This window comes from Panthera uncia (assembly GCF_023721935.1).
Source record: "Panthera uncia isolate 11264 chromosome B2 unlocalized genomic scaffold, Puncia_PCG_1.0 HiC_scaffold_24, whole genome shotgun sequence".
NCBI lineage: Eukaryota > Metazoa > Chordata > Mammalia > Carnivora > Felidae > Panthera > Panthera uncia.
In genome coordinates this window covers 49,340,908-49,358,616 of record NW_026057580.1, presented here as the reverse complement: position 1 = coordinate 49,358,616, position 17,709 = coordinate 49,340,908, and the positions used below count along the sequence as shown (strand labels likewise).

Genomic DNA, 17,709 nt, shown 5'->3' with positions numbered 1-17,709 from the left:
CTCTCCCTCTCTCCCTCTCTCCCTCTCTCCCTCTCTCCCTCTCTCCCCCTCCCTCTCCCTCTCCCCCTCCCTCCTTCCCTCTCTCTCTCTCTCCCCTTCCCTCCTTCTCTCCCTCCCTCTCTTCCCCTTTCTCTCCCTCTCTCTCCCCTCTCTCACTAAAATTAAAAAAACAAAAACAAAAACCCAGCCTTCTTATTTAGAGTGCTTGGAATCATTTAGTTTTAAGAGAAATCTTTAGATCTTAGAGATAATTTGTAACCAATATATACTAAACTTCTAGCTAGTGCTTTAAATTAGATTCTAAGCAAGTTAAATTGACAAGTTACTACTAATAAGAGAGAGCCAGGTTTTTAAAAATGTAATTTTATAAAATCATTAAAATGTTTTGATTGCAGGTCGGAGTTTTAAGATGTGGTTTCTGAAGTGATAATTTTAAACCAAGGCTACTTTATTTTCTAGGTGTTCATTGTACCCATGGTTTCAATCGCACTGGTTTCCTCATATGTGCCTTTTTGGTGGAGAAAATGGATTGGAGGTATTTGTTTCTTATTATAATGGCAGAAGACTGGTAATTGATAAAAAGTGTATTAATTTTTTAGTTTTATCATTTTATATTGCTAAATTTTTGGTGAAGTCATGACTAAAAATTTGAAGTGGTTTTCATTTTAGACTTGGTTAATCTTTAGAATACCATTTATTACCTGGTGTTTTGTACTAAGTAGCATTTTAGTTGAGTGCTTATGGATTTTTATATACTATGTATTTTCTTTTCCAGATTTTTTCACATACTCCAGAATTATCAGAGATACTTTTTTTTTTTTCTTCAATATTTTGTTTACATTCACCTTTGGAAGTTACTACTGTTGTTATTGTTCTGTTCTTTTTTTTTTTTTTTTTTTTTTTTAAAGTAAGCTCTGTGCCCAAAGTGCCGCTCGAAATTCACGACTCTGTCAAGAGTCAAATGCTGTTTGGGTGGAGCCAGCTAGGCATCTCTTATTCGTTTTTTTTTTTTTTTTAATAATACCTTTTTAAAATAGCTGTAGAATATTAGGAAAAACTTAGAATGGTATGTGGAGGAAGTATTTTTGAGACAGAGTTACTTTCTTTGAAGCATGCCTTTATTGAAGTGATCCTGAGAGATTAGAACCTTTGTTGCCTGAAATTCCTTAGGGATATGGAATATTACTCCCTGAACTTTCTTGTTTACTGAGTGTCATCATTTTTGCTTATGAAGCCTTTCACACAGTAGGTCTTTCTCTGAATATAATCAGCTGAAGTACACATGTGATGGTATATTTCCCTGTTTATATGTTCTCAGCTGCGTATCTTCTGGCTTTGACTTTCTGGGCTTTCAGGTGCTTTTCACAATAACCCCAGGCTCCTGTGTCAGCCCTGCCCTATGCTTAGCCTCTGTCTGATGATGACCTTTGCTCTTGTTAACCTGGGTCTGTTGAAAGTTCTTAAAAGCTAGCAGACTTTTACTTTTATTCATATGGCTATTCACATTTCTTTGATTTCCCTTAGAGTCAGACCTCAACCTTCAAGGCTTTATTTAAAATTTTTCACAGACTTTACCCAGATCTCTTCTATATACTCATTGCAGCTTATCTCTAGGTTTTAGGAATTATCAATGTATCTTATATTAAATCTATTTCAGAAGGAATTTGTCCCTTAATAGATTGAATGCCTTGGGAGTGGGGACTGTGATTTGTCAATTTAATAAATGTATTATACTTCATTTGGTGTATGAAATAGAAAGAGTGAGTTTTGATAAATCTGCAGAAACGAAGAGTAGTGAGGAAACTCCGTGGTGTTTGTTTTCATAGTATTGAAGCAGCAGTTGCTACTTTTGCTCAAGCCAGACCACCAGGAATTTATAAGGGCGATTACTTGAAAGAACTTTTTCGTCGCTACGGTGATATAGAGGAAGCACCACCCCCACCTCTATTGCCTGATTGGTGTTTTGAGGATGATGAAGAAGAAGATGAGGATGAAGATGGAAAAAAGGAATCAGAACCTGGGTCAAGTGCCTCCTTCGGCAAAAGGAGAAAAGAACGGTTAAAACTGGTAATGTTTAAAAATATTATAGTCTTTACTTTTTTCTTCTGCAGGTTTATTGAGATTTATGTGTTGTTTAGCTGGATTTATAAGGTTATTTCATTCTGGCTGTTTCTAAAGATTCTTGATAGCCATGAGTCTCCCTTTTCTATGGGAAAAGTTTAAGTTCATTTTGTTTTGTTTCTTAGGTAAACTAAAGAACTTTTTTTTTTTTTAATTTTATTTAAATCAAATTAACATACAGCATAATAGTGGTTTCAGGAGTAGAATTTAGTGATTTCTCACTTACATATAACACCCAGTGCTCATCCCAGCAAGTACCTTCCTTAATGCCCATCACTCATTTAGCCCATCCCCCAAAGAACTCTTACATGTTAGATTGAGAATTTACTATTTTTTTCTTTTTTTTTTTTGCAAAGTATTGGGAGATTCCAACTACATAGGAAAATTTTTGCTAATGATCTACAAAATTGTCACATAGTTAAAATACCTTTACATATAAATTCTGCTCCTCCTCGTGGGTGATACTTTCATATTTTCTGTAAAGTTGAACTGAGAAGACTCTTCTGTGGACAACTCCCATTAATCTTCTTGATTCTATGCACAACTCCCATTAAAAGGCCAAACAAAACCATTAGGAGTTCTCTTTTCTTGGGGGTTCAGGAGAGACGCTGAAAAGGAAAGTACTGGTTGTGCATACGCAAGTATATGGTATAGTCCAAAGGGACAGTGTGGAGATAATTAAATTTAATGAAGTTAATAATTAAGGAACGTGGGATATCATAGTTGAGCAGTAAAAGTCTACAAGTCATTAGTAGGCAATGATTCACAGGCAAGGATTTTATGTAAATCATATAATATAGTCATTTGGGCTTTTAAGACAAAGTCCCTCTTTGAAAAACATTGTTTTAATATGTACTTACATATTTCAAACTTCAAGACTTTGAGGCCACTGAAAAGTGTTCATTGCTTTGAAACATAGAAGTAATTAAAAAAAAAAAAACTTATTCTGTTAGTATAACTCATTGGTTAATGTATCACATACCTAGAAAAATAAGAATCACATTCTAAAGAAGGGCTAATAGCATAACATAGCATAGATGATTACTTTCTTTTAGTATCATTTTTTGTTCAACTATATTTTTAAGAACAACATTAAATATGAACATATATATGCTTAATGTGTTTTTTAATTACAATATAGTACTTGTATAAAAGAGTTTAAAGAAAAGAGTTAATATTTTGCAAAATATACTAAAGTTTGCAGGTTCCTTTTTTTTCCCCCCAGAAGCAGGGGCCTTTAAAAATGACAATTATTTTATAATATCAAGTATTATTAAATGTCTATAGTTGCAAGTGAGCTTCAGCAGCACTAAGAGAAACATAGCCAAGATGGGCACGTTTCTTTCAGGAAAATAAATAACATTTAAAATAAAATCCTAAATCTTGTTTCCCTACTATGATTGTGGATTTACCTATTTCTCTTTCTAGTTCTGTCAAGTTTTGCTTTATGTATTTGGAGTGATATTTAGTTTATACAAATATGTGTAAAGGATTATTGTATTTTCCCAGTGTCTTCACTTTTAGCATTGGAAATATCTAATGTTAGTATGATTGATTGCACAAACATTCTTTTGGATAGTGTTCATATGGATTATCTTTTTTTCTATCCTTTTGCTTTCAAACATTATCTTTTATTTAAGGTATGTCTTCTTTAAGCATTGTGGTGTTGGCTTTTATTTATCCAGTGAACAGTTTTTGCCTTATTGGAGTATTTGGTCCATACACATTTATTTTACTGATGTAATTAGATTTAAAGCTTAGCAGTCTCCCCTCCCAACCTCCCACTTATGGTTATGTTCTTTTTATTTTTCTTTCTTGTCTTCTTTATGCTTAATTGTTTTTATATCCCCCCAACCCATTGCTTGGTAGTTATACATTCTTTTACTGTTATTTTAGTAGTTATTCAAGATTTCAGTATCTGGGGGCACCTGGGTGGCTCAGTAGGTTAAACGTCTGACTTTGACTCAGGTCATGATCTCGTGGTTTGTGGATTCGAGCCCCGCGTTGGGCTCTGTGCTGACAGCTCAGAGCCTGGAGCCTGCTTCAGATTCTGTGTCTCCTCCTCTCTCTGCCCCTCCATGCTCATGCTCTGTCTCTCTCTGTCTCTCAATAATAAATAAACATTAAAAAAGAAAAAAGATTTCAGTATCTGTCTTGGACTTGTTAAAGTCTGGTATATATTAGTACTTTTGCCACTTTTTAAACAATGCAAGAATCTTTGATTCCGTTTACCTCTTCCTGCCTTTTTGGTATTGTGTATCTTAATTCAACATGCATTTTAAACCCCATAAGGCATCATCCTCGTCATCATTTTGTACAGTGAATGTTTATTAGATATACTTATCTAAATATACATATTTATCCTTTCTTGTGTTCTTCTTTCTTTCATATATTTTTATGGTTCCATTTGGATAGTTTTTCTTCTAACTGAAGAGTTCCCTTTAGTATTTTCTTTAATGTGGGTCTGTGCAACACATTCAGTATTTATGTAAGAATGTCTTTTCTTGTTGTCATTTTGAAGAATGTTTGTTCTCAGTGTAGAATTTTGGATTGGCACTTTGAAGATACTCCATAATCCATTTCTATTAAGAAGTTGCTTCTTGGGGTGCCTGGGTGGTTCATTTGGTTTGACTTTGGCTTGGGTCATGATCTCGTTCATGGTCTGTGAGTTCCAGCCCTGCAGTGGGCTCTGTGCTGACAGCTCAGAGCCTGGAGCCTGCTTTAGATTCTTTGTCTCCCTCTCTCTCTGCCCCTCCCCAGCTCATGCTCTGTCTCTCTCTCTTTCAAAAATAAATAAGCATTAAAAAATTTGTTTAAAAAAAAGAAGTTGCTTCTCTGAAGCTAATTTCTTTTGTTTTTGATTTTCAACACTTTTACTATGATATTTCTACTTGGAGTTTTCTTTGTGTATTTATCCTGCCTTCTATTTATAGTGATTCTTGAATCTACTGTTGGATTTGTTGTTGTTATTGTTAGTTTTAGACAATTCTCAGGCATTATATCTTCAAATATGGTTCAGATCCATTCTTTTTCCCTTTTCCTTCTGAGACTCACCCAGTAGGCTTTTCCCCCCACTTCTCCTACTGTTTCTTATGTTCTTTTCTATATTTTCCACTTTTTTTTTTTTTCCAGTTTTCAAACTGGATATTCTCTTCTGACCTATCTTCCAGGGTACTAATGCCTCTGTAGCTATAAGCTGATGTTAAATCCATCCATTGAGTATATAATTTCAGTTATTTTACTTTCACTTTTGGAATTTTCATTTGAGTTTTAAAACAGTTTTCAGTTTCTCTGTTGGAATTCTTCATCTTATCATTTAGTTTTTTGAATTTATTAATTCCAGTTATTTTAAAACCTTGTCAGATGACTAATTGATGTAGCTCTCTTCTAGGTCTTTTTTAGTTTTTCTTCTCATGTCCTTTCGATTTCTATTCAGTTGTTTCTTTTTTGGCATACCTGCATATTTGTGATTATTAGACATTAGGTCTGAGAAATTGTAGAAATAATTTGAGAATAAAATGTTTTCTTCAGAGAACATTTACTTTTGTTGCTACACAGTGTTAGGAATAGAGCATCTTAACTCAGTCAGGATTGAATTATTTAGAAACTAGTCTTTAGTTTTGGGGGGCCGGTTTCTTTTTGATGCAACTGAATTCTTAGAGTATAGACCTTTGGGGATCCTAACTGAAAGCCTGGAGAAATAACCAGGAGCTTTCCTCCTCAGGGGCCTGGAGCTCCAGTTTTTATTTTCCCATTCCTGTGATATTCTTGAAAGCTGTGTTTAGCTTCCTAGGTACCATTTTGAAAACAGTGCCTGTAGAGGAAATTCTATACCAAATGTCTAGCTCACCTCTCTGGGTTCCTTTCCTTTTGAGTTCTTGGCCCGTCAAGCTCTTACTGCCTTTGTGATTCTCCAGGGTCTTCAAACAGGTGATTTTAACATTTTATCTAGCTTTTTCTCGTGGCTGCAGAATTGATCTCAATAAGCTAGTCTGCCATTGCCAAAAACAGAAATCTTCCCTTCTCTTGTTTTGGAGAAAGCAGGTAGCTTTGATTTCAAAGCACTTAGGTAGTTTTTTCCCCCTCTTTTCAAATCATACTCATAGATTCTAAAATTGTTAAATATATTTTTTACTTATTAAAAGTAGTATACTTACATTAAAGAAAATTTGAAAACTAAAAAAACAACTTAAAATTCTTCAGCCTTTGTCTTACCACTGGCATTTTGTCATCTTAGAAGAATTTCTTCCCATTTACTTCCCTAGCTTAAAAGTGTACACAAATGGCATAAAGATCAATTTTTTTTTAATAAAATAAAAATACAAACATCTAGAAATGTATAGAGTAAAAAGTGAAGGTCTTTTCACTCCCACTCCCAACTGTTCTCTACTTTTTGATTATCCTTCTAAATACTTATTGTCCTATGTATTTATATATACATATGTTGAGTTTTGGCCCTATGCTCTCCACCCTCTTGTAATGTAAATGTATTTTTCTGCAGCTTTTTTTAAAACTTGGATGTCTTTTTTTTTTTTTTTAAAGATTCTTTATTATTTTGAGAGAGGGAGAAAGAGAGCACGAGTGGGAGAGGGGCAGAAAGAAAGGGAGAGAGAGGATCCCAAGCAGATTCCGTGCTGTCAGTGTGGAGCCTGAACTCACCAACTGTGAGATCATGACCTGAGCTGAAGTTAAGAGTTGGATGCATAACCAACTGATCCACTCAGGCACCTCTGGATATCTTTTCTTAGTACATTTTTAACTACTTCATTCTTTTTAGGTAATACCAGAGGGAGCAGTTTATAAAAAGCGAACAGAACATTTGTTTGCAAGATGAGAGAAGATATCAATCTATAAAATAATGACCGACTATTAGGAAAAAGAACCAATTAGAGACGTTGGAAATGATAATTAACCCCCCTCCCCGGGCACCTGGGTGGCTCAGTAGGTTAAGTGTCAGACTCTTGATTTTGGCTCAGATCATGACCTCATGGTTCATGGGTTTGAGCCCCATGTTGGGCCTTGCACTGACATTGCAGGGCCTGCTTGGGATTCTTTCCCTCTCTCCTTCTCTTTCTGCTCCTCCACCGCTTGCTCTTTCTTTCTCAAAAATAAACAAATAAACTAAAACCAAAGCAAAACAAAACAAAAAACCAACCTAACAACCCCGCAGGTGGGTTGGATAGCAGAATGAAGTTAGCTGTAGAGGAAATTATCAAGCTGGAAGATTTATCTAGGAAATTCTTCCTGGATGTAGCACAGGAGGATAAAGAAATATGAAAAATAGTTTAGAGTTAGGTAGTGATGTGAGTGACTTGATAGTATGAAATGTCACAGAGGGGACAAATATGAGGATTATTTTCTGTAATATGCAGTAGGGACAGGTCAGATTAATGATTTTAAGAAGCTGATGGGAGGTGAGAAAATGGAGATAGAATTGTGTTAGGGGTCCTCAATACCACCCCCACTTTTGGAGATTTACTAGGACTCAGCATATAGTTGTAGTCACAGCCAAGGTTTATTATAGTGATACTCCAAGGATATACAACTGTATCATAAGGGAAAAAGACAAGTGGAGTCCGGTGGATTCCATATGTAGGCTTTCTTATGCTCTCTTCTTCCCATGAGGTTGTACAGAGCTTACTTTCCCAGCAGCAGTGAAGATGCAACAACATGTCTGATGTTTCTGCCTGGGGAAGTTCATTAGAGCTCACTAGAGCCCTAGTGCCCAAGTTTTTAGTAATGGCTGGTCACGTAGGCAGCCTATGTGTGTACCAAAAGTTACACAATCCCAGAAGGAAAGTGTTTGTTCAGCATAAGCCCTATTGTTCGTACGGATAGTCTAGGCATGGTGAATCACCCTTATCAGTTGACTAAGAGCACTCTGAGAATCTTGTTCCCAGGTGCCAACCTTGTAAGCAGACTTGGTGTATTGGCCTTTTTCTGCACACTAGTACAGGGTGTTCATTCACGTAGTTTAGTTATGATCAGAAAGGAAGAAGAAGGGTGACTGCTTAATGCAGATATAATCAGAAAGGCTGTTTAGTATGGAATAAATTCCAGCATATTTATTGCTTGTGGATAAGCAGCTGTGGAGTCAATGACCTTGAAAATAATTTAGGGAATAAATGATACAGCAATGTCTGAGGAAATGAAAGGGAATGGAGTTCAAAAGCAGATGGAGAAATAGGTCTTCTACAAGAGGAGGGAAATCTCATCCATAGCACTGAGACTGTGATTTTTTTCCTCTGTGAATTTCAGCTGTCTGTGGGTGGGAGTAGAGAAGATTAGTGGTAGGTTGATACAAGGTTGGGTATATTTAGTATGGGTGTGATGAAAGGACAAAAGGTTGAGGAGTACTGAGGATATCAGGCATAGAAGAATTGAAGTTATCAGCCATAGAGTCTAGCTGAATAGGAAGTAAGGTGAGGCTGGGGGCTGTTACACTGAGAAGAGGGAGAGGTGAAGGGACTGTTAGTCTTGGTGAAATTGAACAGTGAGCATAGTTAGGGTAAAAGAGTTAAGCTATTCAATGAAAAAGGTCAAAGAGTGGCATGTTGGCTTTAGGATGTTGTGCATACTCAATCAGTGTGAGTTGAATTGATGAATGGAAAGGTAGAGCAGTATGGAATGATGATGGTGTGGCCATGGAGCATGTTGTTCAAGTTATGCAGAGATGATGGTCATTGTAAATGAAATTACTGAACTGTGAAGCCAAGGTTGTTTGATGGGTAAAGATTATCTAATGGATATTGATGTTACCAATGTAATGATAGAAGTTAGTGCAGTGAGAAATACTGTTTTTGGTGAACATGGAGAAATGACTGGATGTCAGTACATGAAGAATAGAGTGTTTTACTACTTTAGACTCTTTGGTTGCAAGTATCAGAAATTAACTCAAACTAGCTTTAATAGGAAGAAGAAATTACTATGAGTGAATGGGTAGGACTCAAAGCCAGATCTCAGGAAGGGACTGGAGCCTGGACCTGGAAAGCTATTTAGAATCTAGTTTCTGCTCTTTGTTCTTATTTTCTCATCTTTGCTTTTTTTCTATTTCTGTTTCTTTCCTTTTGTGTCATATATTTCACTAGCTTTGTCTTTGGAGACTGGCTCTTTGTGATTCCTTTTTTACCTGGGAGATTATAACTGTCCTGTATCTTCTGAGCTTACATGTTGTAATTTTAGCCACATGCAGAGACTTTTGTTTTTTTTTTTATTTTTTTTAATTTTTTAATTTTTTAATTTTTTTATTTTTTTTAATGTTTATTTTTATTTTTTTTATTTATTTATTTTTTTTTTAGAAATGCAAACATTTTTTTTTATTTTTTATTTTTTTATTTTTATTTTTATTTTTTATTTTTTAATATATGAAATTTACTGTCAAATTGGTTTCCATACAACACCCAGTGCTCATCCCAAAAGGTGCCCTCCTCAATACCCATCACCCACCCATGCAGAGACTTTTGAATCCCAATTCCAGGTTACCAGAAGAGAGAATCTAATGGATTCAGACTGAGTTAGTGGTTTGCTCATGCTCCCATCAACTTTGGCTGGAGTGGGATGTTATCTTGTAATGTCATGTAACATGGCTGTTAGGGTCCTGTCTTTGTGGATGAGAGAGCAGCTGTTGTGCCACCAACTACAGTGGATGTCTGCTCTACCACAGTTGAGTGATACAGCTGAATGGATTTAAGTCTAATTGAGAGGCAAGGAGAACAAGTGAGGATATAGGTGAATGCTTTACAGTATCCCTATGGGACTTGGGCAGTGGGAAAATGAGTGCTTTTATTTAAGAGAGAAGTGGACTTCTTGGTGGAGAATTAGCTCTTAGTTAAGACATAGGGGACGAGGTGTTCATGAAAAAGGTTGAGGTTATAGGTTATTTATGAAAAAGAGATTCTAGGGATTATATTGGAACTCTTTGGGAAGGTAATTAGTGATAAGATTAACCAAGGAGAAGGAGCTCCAAAGCAGTGAGGACAGGACCATCAGAGAGGAAAGATGACTGGAGAGTTGATTTTGGGTGATGTCAAAGTATTGGTGACAGTCATGAGAAATGTAGATGTAAATAATTGGCAAATCGATGGTTGGAAAACTTTCGTTTTCCTGTTATTTCAATCTGAGTTGAAGATAGTTAACAGAAGCAATCCAAGAGTGACTAATTTTTATGGTTCACATCTTAACACAGTGAACTTATTTTGGTTTGACACTTTATTTTTGTTAGAGTTCCCCTTTCCTGACTCCTATTGATATGACTATGATTTGAAGTGATGGACTCATTGTAGTGAATTCCGATAGTGACTTTAGGGTTTTTAATAGTCACGCATGTCCTGTACGTGGCCCTCACATTCCTGACACCTTTGTTCATCTTTTGAATACATGCTTGTATTGATTTGGAAGAGTATGACCTATAGTTATGTTGTTTGCTTCTTTGAATTGATAGCTGGGATCATGTCTCTCTCTCACTCTCTCTGTTTAAAGTTTATCTATTTTGAGAGGGACAGAGACAGCGTGATTCGGGGAGCCAGAGAGAGAGGGAGACAGAATCCCACAGGCTCCTCACATGGTGCTCGGACTCAGGAAACTTGGAGATCATGATCTGAGCCAAGACCAAGATTCGGATGCTTAACAGACTGAGCCACCCAGGTGGCCCTGGGATCATCTCTTTGAATAAAACTGTTAGTGCCTTTTCTTCATGACTAAAATATCCTTGTTACACATTACACACATACTTGCTTACTCATTCCTTCACGCACGCACACACACACACACACACACACACAGATAACACTCACTTCTTACATATAATTTGACCCCATCTTCTGTAAAACTTTCCTCAATTTCCCTCTGACTGATCATTGATTCCTTTTTTCCTTTTTGTGATAGCCATATGAATTTCCATTTTAAGTCTGGCAGACTCTGTTTATGAAATACACTTCTTTCATCTTAAGCATACGTTATCTTCTTTTCACTTTTGATATTTCTTTATTCCCACAAACTGAAATGGTAGTTTGTTAAAAAGTGAAAGTAAATGTCATTGACTTTGAATCTCAATTATAGTATGTTTGAAAATAGTTCCAGACTTAAGACATTGCTGTTTAGATTTAGTGATCCTTTTTGAAATTATTACATAATTTTAAATAATATATTTCTGTCAGAGGAAACTTGTAATGACAGCCAAAACAGCAAATTAAGTTAAAAAGTTACTAAATATTATTGGTGTATAAAGTGCATCAGCCTTACTGTTTTTAATGGACATATTTCTACCATTTTCTGATTAATTATTATTGCAGAAGAAAGTAGGGGAAGACAGTAAAAAAGAAATTGAGACATTGTAGGAAAGATTAAGGAAGAAGAAACATAAATGAATGAGAGGCATTTGCTAGATGGTTGGACATATCTTTTATAAACAAGCTTAATAATTGCTAAGTATGTACTGAGGCTCAATATTTATTCTTTTAAATTAAAAACAATATTTAGCTTGGGGTGCCTGGGTGGCCCAGTTGGTTAAGTGTTTGGCTCTTGATCTTGGCTCAGGTCTTGATCTCCCAGTTTGTGAGCTGGGGCCCTGCGTCAGGCTGTGTGCTGACAGCGTGGAGCTTGGTTTGGATCCTCTGTCTCCCTCTCTCACTCTGACCCTCCCCGACTCACTCTGTCTCTGTCTCTCAAGGTAAATAAACTTAAAAAAAAAAAAAAAAAAAAAAAAAAAAAAAAAAGAGAGAGAGAGAGAGATGATCCCAGATATCAATTCAGTACTTTGCTGGCAGGACAGAGTCTGCTTTGGATTCTTTCTCTCCCTCTGCCCCTCCCCTGCTCTCTCACTCTCTCAAAATAAATAAATAAACTTAAAAAAAATATTTAGCTTGACAGCTGCATAGAATTATTAAAATATTTCCTAGTAATATTCTAGGAAAGTACTTGGTTGAGTATTGATCCTATTTCTGTGTTTTGGTCCTTTTTATTTGCCAAAAAAAGAATATTTATGTTTTTAGGAATAATTTATGATACTTTGGCCCTTGGTTTTCAGAAATTATCCTTGATTTCTGAATATTCCTCAGGAAATACATGCTCATGAGTGAACCTTTTTCATGTAAAACTTAAAAAAAATCCTGTGCTGTTAGTACCTTTGGAATAATGGTGCTGAATGTTGAACTCTCTGAATGCTTTCTCTCTTTTTTTTTTTATTAAAAAAAATTTTTTTTTTTAACGTTTATTTATTTTTGAGACAGAGACAGAGCATGAATGGGGGAGGGGCAGAGAGAGAGGGAGACACAGAATCAGAAGCAGGCTCCAGGCTCTGAGCCATCAGCCCAGAGCCCGACGCGGGGCTCGAACTCACGGACCGCGAGATCGTGACCTGAGCCGAAGTCGGCCGCCCAACTGACTGAGCCACCCAGGCGCCCCTATGCTTTCTCTTTTTAATGTATATATAGGATATAGCTTTATAAGGATATTACAGATATCTGAGTATCTCAGTCACTAAATATCTTGTGAACCTAGTTCTTATCCTCATTCTTTAGTTATTGTATTTAATGGTAGAATGGTCCTAAAGCAGAAGGTAAAAAGAGGTGATGGTGTCATATGAGAGGAATGGTACTCTTTAATCCTTTGGCTCTTGAAATCTCTAAAGTGTGCTTATTATGGAAAACAGAGTTGATGACATATAAGATAACTATAAAAAGTGATTCAGAATTAGGGGCAAAAAGTAGGACTAGTGTCTGCTGGATTACTCAGGACTCTTCCAGATTTGACAGGGATGTACATGGACTAAGTACTGTGTTCTTTTTTTTCCTTTCCAAGTGGCTCGAGTTGCCAAATCTTTGCCAGAAGGTTGATCATTGCAGCTTGTAGACCATATTTTTTATTCCTTAATTACGTTAACAGCTAGAGTTGTTTTATGGATTTTTCTTGAGACTGATGCCAGCCCTCTTATGGGTCTGAAAGTAATTGTAACATGAATCTAGACTGTATTTTTAGTCTTTAAAATTTCCAGGAGTGTTCTTTCTTTATTTCATGTATAAATTCTCCATCTGCTTCACTTCTGTGATATTTTAAAAATATGCTTGCTATGAAGTACAATAAGACACTTTATGTAGTTGTGAGTTAAAGAATTTAAATTAAAAATTCAGTGATGAGTAATAGTTTTTCTTATATCCGAAGACTCTACCACTTTGTCTACTGTTACACTCTTATTCTAGTTTACAAAGGTATATATATCGTGGGTGTTTATCCCTTTAAAATCCATACTCCATCAGAGATATAGCTCCTCTTTCTGTCTGTAGTGAGCACTAGTAGTGAATGGTATAGTGTAGACCTGAGTTCAAATTCTGTTTTTACCTCTCAAATAAATTGCACTCAGTCTCATTTACTCATTTGTGAAATAAATACACTGTAATCTACTTTTCATAGCTGTTATAAGAATTAGAGAAAATGTTTGTAAAGTGTCAGATCCTTTGCCTACCTCTGAGTAAATGGTAGGTAAGTTGTTATTGCTGTTATTAATGAGTAATGTCCATTTGAGTACTTTGAAATATGATATAGACACTGGGCTATATATGTACATTGAAAAGCATATGCTGGATTAAGGAAAGTGAGTGTACAATCCCAGGGGGAGTTTATAGATCTTTCTGGAGCAGACCATTTCTGTTTCATATATTTGCTCAGACGTAAAAATAAGCAAGTCTATCTTTCAGTCTTTGGAAATAGATTTTCATTTCTAACAAAATATTTTTCTTCTTCTTCCTTTTTTTTTATCTTAAGGGTGCTATTTTCCTGGAAGGTGTAACTGTTAAAGGTGTAACTCAAGTAACAACTCAACCAAAGTTAGGAGAGGTACAGCAGAAGTGTCATCAATTCTGTGGCTGGGAAGGGTAATAACCATTTTAAAGTTTTAAGTAAAACTTACTCTTACTGTGCAACATTTAACATTAAGGCAAACATTGACACAGCTTCTTTGCTCCTTGAAGATTGAATGTTTACACAGAGTGCTTAAAAAGATATCAAGCAAGAGTTTATCAGATTTTTTTCAAGAACAGTTGAGTCAAAATTAGACTACTAGACAGTTGAGTCAAAATGAAATGACTCAGACATGTCTTCTGAATAGAATAGAAAGTTACTTTTGTCACTATCCAGTATTTTAGTGTGCTTGATTCTACTATTGCTGATTAATGTTTGTATCACCATATCATTTTATTAAGGGAGAATAGGTGGCACTTGAATGTACCACATTTTCCAGTTTTTCTGTAATCAGAAACCTGGGGGAATCAGTTTTATGTATATAAGTATATTTATATAAATATGTTCTGCCCCCCACCATGACCTGAAAATATCTATCAGTCATTTCATGGGAGGAGATTCAGGAGAGAGTTCATTGTTCTAATCTTTTGCTCTCAGGTCTTGTCTATGGTCATTTCTGTTGATCATTGCTGTCTGTGGCAGAAAATTGTAATACAGCTGGAACGTGATGAAACAGGATTGCTAATTGTTAAAAATTCTTCATATAAAGAACTTTTTGACTGGTATATTAAGATCAATTACCCAGAAATAATTTTAACTAAGAGATGAAATGAAGTAATAATGATTTCAGTGTTGTGTTAAACCCTTGCCAGTGTACTTCAATCTTGACCTATATTTCTCCTGTTTTGTCACTTCTGGGCATCTTTTGAGCAGAAATTTGCCAACCTTGTAGAGTTAATGCCAAGTTGGCAGAGTCATGATGGAGGAATATGAGGTCTAGAATAACGTACGATAATTAAGGCAAGCAAGATTGAAACTTCTTCCTGAAGTAAACTTGTAAACATACCTGCTTTAGCTTTAGATCATGAATATTAATATTTAAAAAGCCCAATAGTTATAGTATGTAGTGGCAATTAGAATCTTGTTAACTCACATCCAAAATGTCTAGAAGATAATGTTTTGTTAGCATTCTTGGGAAAGCTGATATTTTTCCAGTTGACATTAATCTCATGATAGGGAGAATGTTGTGGTAAGTGTGTGACTAATGTGAGATTGGTTTAGGACGTATTGCTTTGTATGGATGCCAGCCATAATAGTAATAAAATGTTCTCCTTTAAGGTCTGGATTCCCTGGAGCACAGCCTGTTTCCATGGACAAGCAAAATATTAAACTTTTGGAGCAGAAGCCATATAAAGTAAGCTGGAAAGCAGATGGTACTCGGTAAGTTAGATTTCTAAAACAAATTATACAAATAATTCTAATACTTGAAGAATACTGCTTTGTTGGTAAAGAAGGTTTGTACTCTTGGAGTGTGAATTTCTGACTTGAACAGCAAAATAATCATGTTTCAAATATATAATTTTTGTTTTGCTAGTATTCTTAGTTATGTAAGTCAGTTTCTCTCATTCTGCTTCATTTTTGGTTTCAGACTTCTTTTTTATTAAAGATTGTATTTTTGAGTAATCTTTGCAGCAAACGTAAGGCTTGAACTCACAACCCCGAGATCAAGCATTCCATACTCCACCTACTGAGCCAGCCAGGTCCCCCTGCCCCCCAAATTCTGTTAGTTTGACATAAATCTATACCAAATTTAAGTTTGAGAGTGTTTTCTCTTGATGATATTGTCCTTTTTGGCATGTCTGCTGCCCACCACCTGTGTTTAGTGGTTGTTGAGCACTTCTCAAATTAACAGATGTGTTGTCAGTTTAGAATCTAAAAATTACCAAGTCTTTCTGATACTTTGTTCCTTCGAATATTTTGTTCTCTATTTTGTTCCTTCGGATATTTTTCTCTTAATTTTTGCTAATACTTTTTGTGATTTTTATACACTCTTGTGGGTGTTACAGTCTTACAACAAAGCTTATCTTCAGTTTGATATTCTTATGCTTTTAATTAGTATAAATTTTATGATCCTCAGTAGTATTTAACTTTTTCTATTTTGTAGTCCTTATTTTTATGGCATTGCAATATGTATTTTTTCATCAAATGTTTTGATAGTTGAAGTAATTATTTTAACAGATGTTAATATAGAAGTCCTATTAACTTTTTCAAAATAAAGACAATATTTCAGAATAATTAACAGAACATATATATAGTTTAGGTTTTTTTTCCAGCTTTATTGAGATATAATTGACATATAACATTATGTAAGCTTAAGGTGTAGAATGTGTTGATTTGATACATGTACAGATTGCAAGATGAGTACTGTTAGCTAACAACTCCATCACTTCACATAATGACCATTTCTCTTTTGTGGTGAGAATATTTAAGATCTGTTGTCTTAGCAACTTTCAAGTGTATAATACAGTATTATTTACGGTCACCACTATGGTGTACATTAGATTCCTGGAACTTATTTGTCTTGTAACTGGAATTTTATACCCTTGACCAGTACTTCCCCACTTCCTCTACCTTCTCAGCCCCTGGTAACCACCGTTCTAGTCTCTGTTTCTATCAGTTTGATTTTTTTAGATTCCACATGTAAGTGCTATCATCTAGTATTTGTCTTCCTCTGACTGACTTATTTCACTTAGCACAATGTCCTCAAGGTCCATCTGTGTTGTTGTAAATGGCCGAATTTCCTTCTTTCTTATGGCTGAATAATAATCCATTGTATTTATATAGCACATCTTTATTCATCTGTTGATAGTTATTTAGGTTGTTTCCATATCTTGACTATTGTGAATAATACTGCAATTAAAAAGGGGATGCAGATATTTCTCTGAGATGCTGTTTTCACCTTTTCATTTTTAAATGTTATTTTGAAGATGATATAGGTTGCACTTAATTTTTGTAAGAAGCTTTTGAATGTCAAGGTGGCAGTTACACCTTTTGGATCATGTTATCTTCATCTACATTTTGCTTGTGGTGACCTTAAGAGATATCTATGAAGGGGCGCCTGGGTGGCGCAGTCGGTTAAGCGTCCGACTTCAGCCAGGTCACGATCTCGCTGTCCGTGAGTTCGAGCCCCGCGTCAGGCTCTGGGCTGATGGCTCGGAGCCTGGAGCCTGTTTCCGATTCTGTGTCTCCCTCTCTCTCTGCCCCTCCCCCGTTCATGCTCTGTCTCTCTCTGTCCCAAAAATAAATAAATAAAAAAAAAAAAAAAAAAAAAGAGATATCTATGAAGATATGGAGTGGGGCAGATACAACTTGATTTTAATGTTAGGTGAATATAATGACACTATTTCAACATGCTTTGCTTTTTAGTAATTATATATATATATATATATATAATACATATATACATATGTATATATACATACATACTTTTTTATGGGGGAATATATCAAAATATTTCCTTTCATTTGTCTTTCTTTGTTGGAAACCCATCTTTCCTTTCAACCTAGCATTTTCTAGCTTTTTGGGGGGGTGGATTTTATGAGTAACACAGGCTCATTAAACAAAGTTCAGAAAATAACAAGTGAAAAGAAGAAACTAAGTGATTTTATCACATAGAGATAACCATTATCATCATTGTGGTCTTGATTTTGTTTTTGTTTTTTTTTTTTTTTTTTTTTTTTTTTTTTTTTGGTTATGAAGCAGTTGTATTAATGCTTAGTATAGTGAATCCAAATAGTTAAATAACAAGTATGTTTTACATATGTATGTTCATTTTTTCATATTATTTTGAATTTA

The 17,709-nt window shown here is 35.3% G+C and overlaps 1 protein-coding gene across 1 annotated transcript in view; it reads left to right on the top strand.

The window, feature by feature from the left end:
- The window catches only part of RNGTT (RNA guanylyltransferase and 5'-phosphatase), a 305,912-nt gene that overhangs the window by 28,461 nt on the left and 259,742 nt on the right, over nucleotides 1-17,709 (top strand). Inside the window, exons 5-8 of the mRNA XM_049652908.1 lie at nucleotides 460-535; nucleotides 1,827-2,067; nucleotides 13,879-13,988; nucleotides 15,193-15,294. Coding sequence (XP_049508865.1) covers nucleotides 460-535; nucleotides 1,827-2,067; nucleotides 13,879-13,988; nucleotides 15,193-15,294 — 529 coding nt within the window. The remainder of the gene's footprint in view (nucleotides 1-459; nucleotides 536-1,826; nucleotides 2,068-13,878; nucleotides 13,989-15,192; nucleotides 15,295-17,709) is intronic.